This window comes from Tupaia chinensis, unplaced genomic scaffold (genome assembly GCF_000334495.1).
Source record: "Tupaia chinensis unplaced genomic scaffold, TupChi_1.0 Scaffold000115_1, whole genome shotgun sequence".
In the NCBI taxonomy this organism is placed as follows: domain Eukaryota; kingdom Metazoa; phylum Chordata; class Mammalia; order Scandentia; family Tupaiidae; genus Tupaia; species Tupaia belangeri.
In genome coordinates this window covers 4,429,692-4,437,733 of record NW_006159579.1, presented here as the reverse complement: position 1 = coordinate 4,437,733, position 8,042 = coordinate 4,429,692, and the positions used below count along the sequence as shown (strand labels likewise).

The 8,042-nt window shown below is 41.4% G+C and overlaps 1 protein-coding gene across 1 annotated transcript in view; it reads left to right on the top strand.

Moving 5' to 3' along the window:
- RBL1 (RB transcriptional corepressor like 1) overlaps positions 1 to 8,042 on the top strand; it is a gene marked incomplete in the record, with an annotated part of 80,383 nt that overhangs the window by 70,834 nt on the left and 1,507 nt on the right. The window contains 2 exon segments of the mRNA XM_014586150.2: positions 1,920 to 2,068; positions 5,257 to 5,421. Coding sequence (XP_014441636.1) covers positions 1,920 to 2,068; positions 5,257 to 5,421 — 314 coding nt within the window.

The window sequence follows — 8,042 nt, the reverse complement described above, 5'->3', positions numbered from 1 at the left end:
GTGCGGCTTCCGCCGGGCGCCCCCCGTAGTTCCCTTTTGATAGACATCTACCAACTTATATTTGAGGTGAATGGACAGTTAGTTATTCCCTCTACAACTTAAAGGTTTCAGATTAAATTTTGGTATACACATAGTTATCTCACCAGAGAGGGACAGAGACAGAGGAGAAAGCACTTCCCACAGGAAGTGGCCATGCTGTAATCCTTTCTCCTCCATCTCTTCCTCTCCTCAGGATTCTGAGCATGCATACACATGCACCCAGCATGTTTCTCCAACCACTGGTCTGAGACTCAAACCCCATAGTCACCCGTGTGGAATCTAACCACCTCGACTACCAGGCCATGGAGCCAGGCCTGCTTCTGAGGTCTGATCCAGAAATTCTTTGCCCATCTCAGTATCCTGAAGTGTTTCTCCTGTTTTCTTCTAGTAGTTTTACAGTTCTCAACCCCCATGCCACCTGCTGACCCCAATAAAAATAATTCTGAAAAAAAGAAATACTGGGACCGGCAGGTGGCATGGTAGTTAAAGGCACTGGCCTCATATGATCGACTACAGTTCAAGTCCCAGACCTGGCAACTTGCTTTCTCACTTTCCCTCTCTCTCTTTCTCTCTCTCTTTGTCCCCCCTGGTCAAATTATAATAAAGTTAAATAATTCCAAAAAATACTTAAAAAAAAAATACTGAATGCCTATTGCAGCGAAATGTTACTGTGCTGGTCAAGCCTATCGTGTCTTTTTTTTTTTTTTTTTGGGGTGTTTTGGGGAGGGCGTGTGTGCTCACCAGAAAGACAGAGAGACAGAGACAGATAAGCGAGAACCCCCCCCCAGGGGGGATGGCCATGCTATAATCCCTTCTCCTCCATTCTCCTCTCGGAATCTTGGGCACGCACGCACACATGCCCGGTGTGAGTTTAAGCCACCAGGTCTGGGACTCGAACTACAGTCGACTACATGGGAGTCCAGTGACATGGCCATTACGCTAACTGCTGTACCCCAAGCCCATCATGTCTTAGCCTGACTCAAAAGCTATGGTTGTGAAAACATTTTTGCTGAGCTAGTATCTAGAAAAAAGAGACAATTTTCCATTCACTTCTGTATTTCTTTAGATTCCAGTTCGATTTATAAATAATACAGATCGAATTTCTGAACCTTCTCTGAAAATTTTGTTTATATGAAGATTTGTATATCTTTTAATATTATAGATAGGATTATAATTCAAATCAACAGCTTGTATATTAAAGTGCACTTATCAAAATATCACAACACTGGGAACCAGCAGTTAGCATAATGGCTATGTTGCTGGACTCCCACGTAGTCGACCACAGTTCGCGTCCCGGACCCAGTGGCTTAAAACTCATGCCAGGCACGTGTGCATGCGTGCCCAGGATCCCAAGAGGAGATTGGAGGAGAAGGGATTGCAGCATGACTATCCCTTCTGGGGGGGTGATTTCTCGCTTTCTGTCTGTCTGGCAAGTGCACGCGCCCTATAGCGAAAAACTTCTCCAAAAAAAAAAAAAAAATCACAACACTGAATACTTTTTTATTTTTTATTTTTTAAATTACATTTAATCACATATATCTTTACAGTATATAACATTTCTTTTTCCAGCACAATTACCATGCTTACCAGTCAAGACAAAAACGTTACTATACACATCAGCAGCAGCATATAGCTTTTCTTTTTTCAAATTATTATTTTTTATATATTTTTTTAAACATTCAATTTCTATATATCATTTGGCTTGTAAAGAGAATTTATCCAACATGAAATACTTCTCAGACCAGTCCAATTGAGAATACTATACATGTTATCATTATCAGATAAACCATTTCTGTGTCCCACAAATATCATGCCTCTGTTTTTTCTCCTGATTTCCTTTTATCTATACTGTTCCTTTAACACTAAATTCTTTTTAACAGACTTAGAAGATGCTACAAAAACACCTGATTGTTCCAGTGAGCCAATGAAAGAAGAAAGAGGTGATCTTATCAAATTTTACAATACAATATACGTAGGCAGAGTGAAGTCATTTGCACTGAAATACGACCTGTCAAATCAGGACCACGTGGTATGTTCTGTATTTTACTACTTTGTTAATATCTACAGTCATAGTTGGATTACTGTGAGTTTATATTGCTAGAAAAGTATTTCAGAATTTAAAGCTTCACTGGTGTGTTAATATGGAAGAACATATACTAGTGAATAATCAAGTGACTGGTAACATAATCAGAGTAATTAAGGCTGTGATACAACAGATACCAGGGAAATTGTGGGGATTTTATGTATACTTTGATTATGTTGCTAGAAATTATGTATACTTATGGGCAAGGACTAGATGGGAATAATGACCCTTTTTTGGCTGTATCAGCCGGCCCAAAAAAGTACCAATGTTTAAGCTGAAGTTGCTTCCTGGGAGACCAGATTTAGCTATAAGAAAGAGGATCCTATTAGATAGGAGCTACATCCAGCCACCCAATAGCCATGTGTGTATATCCGTGTGTCTCTACATTTCCGTCTTGTCCCTTTCCAATAATATGGTCTGTGACTATCCTTAAAAGTCATGATTATTGGGAACCAGCAGTTAGCGTAATGGCTATGTTGCTGGACTCCCACGTAGTCGACCGCGGTTCAAGTCCTGGACTCGGTGGCTTAGAACTCATGCTGGGCGCATGTGTGTGCGTGCCCAAGATCCCGGGAGGAGAATGGAGGAGAAGGGATTGCGATGTGACCATCCCCCCTGGGGGGTGATTTCTCGCTTTCTGTCTCTCTGTCTCTGTCTGTCTGGCGAGCGCACGCGCCCTATAGCGAAAACCTCTCCAAAAAAAAAAAAAAAGAAAAAAAAAAAGTCATGACTATTCACCCTACTTTGTAACTTCCACCTCCCCTCTGTCACGTTGTGTACTACGAAGGTCTCTATCAGCCAGTTGAAACTAGTTTCATTAACTTTTGAGTGAAGATAATGAGTAAAATATTAGTCAAGGAGCCGTCTCCATTTATTTTTTGCTATTGTACTAATTATTAAAGAAAAAATTAAATCTCTAGGCCCAGCTATAAGCTATATGGAAAGCTAGGGTCTAGTGCCAGGTATGCCAAGGCATGCCCATGGTTCTGACTGGCTAGGAAAGCTGGGGGTTAGGATCACAACATGAAACCCTACTAAGGATACTCCTCTCTCCCTCAATAATACTTATTTTTTTAATTAAATTTCTGGGCCAGGGGGCCAGCAGGTGGTATGTGGTTAGGGCGCTCAACTCCCACATTGCCAACTGCAGTTCAATTTTCAGACCTGACAACTTGCTTTCTTACTTAAAATTTGTATTTAAAATTTTAAATTTTTAATTTTAAAAATTTAAAAATAATAAGAACCAGCAGTTAGCGTAATGGCTATGTCACTGGACTCCCATGTAGTCAACTGCAGTTCAAGTCCCGGACCTGGTAGCTTAAACTCAAGCCAGGCATGTGTACGTGCGTGCCCAAGACCCCAAGAGGAGAATGGAGGAGAAGGGCTTGCAGTGTGGCCATCCCCCCTGGGGGGGTGATTCTCACTTTCTGTCTCTCTGCCTTTCTCATGAGCACACACGCCCTATAGCAAAAACCTCTCAAAAAAAAATTAAAAATGATAATAATGATAAATGTAATTTAATAAATATATATATTTTTTTAATTTCCTGGGCCAGCCAGTAGCATGGCAGTTAAAGCACCTGGATCTCACATGGGCAACTACATGGTCCAAGTCTTAGACAAGCAGCTTGAAAAAACGCATGTGCATGCATACCCAAAATCCCAAAAAGAGAAGTGAAAGATTACAGTATGACTCTCTTCCATACTAGAGTGCTTTCTTACCTTCTCTCTCTCTATCTCTTTCTGACTTTTTCCAGCAAGTACATGCACTCTTTAGCAAATTTTAAAAAAATAATTTAAGTAATTACGGCTTACCTAGCTGTTTCTAAATTTGCCTCTATATGAGATCTTTCCAGTGTTATTAATAGATTCATTTTGTGTTGGGATCATCCTGTCATCCTGCTGGCTCGTAGAATTCCCTGCCTCTTTTATTTTATCTGCTACTGCATTAGATGTGGGTATGTGTGTGTATAGATTCTTTTTTTTTTCTTTTCTTGGAGAGGTTTTTGCTATAGGGCACATGCACTTGCCAGAAAGACAGAGAGAGACAGAGAGACAGAAAGTGAAAAATCACCCCCCAGGGGGGATGGCCATGCCACAATCCCTTCTCCTCCATTCTCCTCTTGGGATCTTGGGCACGCATGCACACCGGGTCCGGGACTCAAACCGCGGTCGACTATATGGGAGTCCAGCAACATAGCCATTACACCAACTGCTGGTCCCTATGTGTGTATGGACCAGCAAGTATTAGAGCATTGATTACTCTTTGTTCCTATTTTCTAATCATTAGCACGAGGTTCCCATGCTACTGGCCTACCATTCCTGGTATCTTGCCCAGAATTCTTTTTTACATTAATATCTAACATAACAGCAGCATCAATATCAACATCTTAGGTGGATCTTTTGTTTGTTTGTTTTTAAGTTTGTTTCTTTCTTTCTTTCATGAGCAAGAAAGATAGTACCGCCAACAGAGTTTAGATGTCACAATCCACACTAGCCTCAACTAGCCCCAGATCATGGGTACACATTTGCACAACATACTCCTGGAGGTCAGGAACTTGAATCAGCCTTCCCATGTGGGCGTACCTCACAGATCATTGCATTTTACCACTACACCACCATCTGGCCCTCGGAATTTTTTATATTAATTACAGGATTTCCTGAAAGATCCAAAAAAATAAATTATAGTTTATCCGTTAATAATTGCTGGAAAATTAGGAGGAATGGACCATTCTTTGATTTTTTCAACTATAAATAAACTCTTACAATATAATTGACTCCTAAATAGGAAATGTCATAAGGATAAAAATATGGCGGAATTCAAAAGAAATAAAAACTTATCTTAAAAATCTTACTTTTGGGGCCAACCCGTGGCTTCGTGGTTAAGGAACTAGATCTCACCTAGTCCCAAACCCAGTGGCTTTAAAAACATGCCAGGGTATGTGGGCGGGCATGCCCAAAATCCCAAAGGTGGGGAGAGATGGAGGAGAATCGGGATTGCGGTATAACCGTTCTCCATGGGTGAGGTGCTTTCTCACTTTTCTTGTTCTCTCTTTCTCTTTGTCTCTCTTAGGTGAGCTTGTGCTCATTTGGTGGCAAATTTTTAAAAATATCTTCCTTTTGGATTATTTTCAGATGGATGCCCCACCGCTCTCTCCCTTTCCACATATTAAGCAACAGCCAGGCTCACCACGCCGCATTTCCCAGCAACACTCGGTCTATGTTTCTCCACATAAGAGTGGGTCAGGCCTTACTCCAAGAAGTGCTCTGCTGTACAAGTTCAATGGCAGCCCTTCTAAGGTAAGGTGCATATAGACTTTACTCCGAAACAATTTATAGTCATACATATGTTAAAAATCGAATTTCAGGGGTCAGTAGGTGGCGTTGGTGGTTAAGGCGCTGGATTCCCACGTGGCTGACCACCGTTCAAGTCCCGGACTTAGCAGCTTGCTTTCTTACTTTCTCTTTCTTTCTGTCTCTAGTAAATTAAAAATATAATAATAGTAATAAATTAAATAATTCTTTTAAAAAATTGAATATCGGGGACAAGCATGTGGCATGATGGTTAAGGCAGCTGGATTCCCACATGACCAACCGTAGTTCGACTCCCAGACCCAGTGGCTTGAAAATCACTCTGGACACATGTGCATGTGTACATGCATACCCAGGATCCCAAGAGGAGAGTAAAGGAGAAGAGACTGTGGCATGGCCATCCTCCCTGGAGGGTGATTTCTCACCTCCCCCCCTCTGGTAACCACACATGTCCTATGGTAAAAAAATTCAAAAGATGGAATTTCAGATTACTAATCACTAATTGGTTTTTTAAAGAATTACTTTATTTTAACATTATTATCATTATTATCATTTTCCATGTGACCAGAAAGAGAGAGGGAAAATGAGAAAGCAAGCCACTGATTCTCCTCTTGGGATCTTCAACACGCGTGCACACATACCCAGCGTGAATTTTAAGCCATCGGGTCTGGGACTCAAACTGCAGTCAACTACATGGGAGTCCAGTGACATAACCATTATGCCATCTGCTGGTCCCAACAGTTCATGTTTTATTAGTATTACTACTTTGCAACAAAAAAAGAGCAAGATTAACAATTAGTGATTAGTGGGGCTGGCAGGTGACATGGTGGTTAAAGGCGATGGACTCCCACATGGCCAACCATGGTACAAGTCCCGGACCTTGGTGACTTGCTTTCTTACTTTCAATCTCTCTCTGTCAGTTTCTAATCAAACTGGAAAATAATAATAAATAAAGTTAAATAAAACAATTCTTTATAAGAAATGAACTGTTTACTAGGATAAGTTTCCTATGATCATGAGTAGTGTATTCAGTTGAGGTGGTTGAATCTATTACGGTTGACATGGTATTTGGGGATTTCACTGTGAGTGACCAGTATGTCTCCCTATCCAAGTATGATCTTGAGAAGAGACCAGTAAGGCAACACATGGAAATGGTCAGACATGGAGAATGTTAAGATTAAAGACAGATCTTTTAAATGGAAGTGCATGGAGTAGATGGCAACCAGGATAATGAAGTTAAAAATGGAGTCCTCCTCGTATGTATATAGACAGCTGTGTGGTTATCTCCATTCTTATCCCTTATAGTGATGAAAATATGACAGGAACATGATTGTTGTTCTCAGACATTTCAAGGACTATCAAGCAGATGTGTTCAATATGTCTCCAGAAACCAGAATGAGTATTAACTTGAAGAAATTGTAGTGGGGTAGACCATAACTGAGTTCAAATACAATGGCAGTTCCTTGACTCTTTAGTTTCCTGTTCAATTTCAAGCACTATTGAGTTCCTGTTTATTTGGCAAAGTTGACTGAGCTATAATACCTCATAGACTTGTATTTCCTCTTCATAGAAATAGGTTTTCTGTAAGGGAAACTCTGTTTAGAAGAAATTTCTGCATGGACTCAAAGACTGGGCCAGGTGACCTGTAAGGCAGTGATTCTGAAACTGTGGGTCAGAATCACCTGGGCTGCTTGTGAGACACAGATACCTATTCCACAGATCTACTGAATCACGAAGCACTAACAGTGAGCCCTGGAATCCTGATTATAACAAGCTCCACAGTCAGCCATGTGAGAGTCCAGTGCCTTAACCACCATGCCATCTGCCAGCCCACTGAATCTGAATTTTAAAAAGATCCCCAAACGATTAACAGATACATTTTTTAAAAAAAATTTTTGAGAGGTTTTTGCTATAGGGCGCATGCGCTCGCCAGGAAGCCAGAGAGACAGAAAGCAAGAAATCACCCCCCAGGGGGGTTGGCCATGCTTTAATCCCTTCTCCTCTTGGAATCTTGGGCATGCACGCACATGTGCTTGGTGTGAGTTTAAGCCACCAGGTCTAGGACTTGAACCACAGTCAACTTCATGGGAGTCCAGCAACATAGCCATTATGCTAACTGCTGGTCACCAGACACATTAAAATTTGAAAAGCATTACTCTGAGGAAGAGCTATCTCAAACTTTAGGGAGCATCGGAATCATCTAGAAGGCTTATTAAATCATTGATTGGGCTGGCTGGTGATGTGGTTGAGACAGCAGGATACCACATGATCAACTGTGTGGTTCAAGTTCTGGACCTGGTGGCTTCAAAAATACACTGGTGTGGGGACCAGCAGTTAGCCTAATGGCTATGTTGCTGGACTCCCATAGTCGACCACAGTTCAAGTCCCGGACACAGTGACTTAAACTCACTGGGCGCGTGTGTGTGCATGCCCAAGATCCTGAGAGGAGAATGGAGGAGAAGGAATTGCGGTGTGGCCAAACCCCCGGGGGGTGATTTCTCGCTTTCTGTCTATCTGTCTTTCTGGCGAGCAGAAGCACCCTATAGCAAAAACCTTTCAAAAAAAAAAAAAAAAACAAGGACCAGCACGTAAGGTAAATGCTAAGTCGC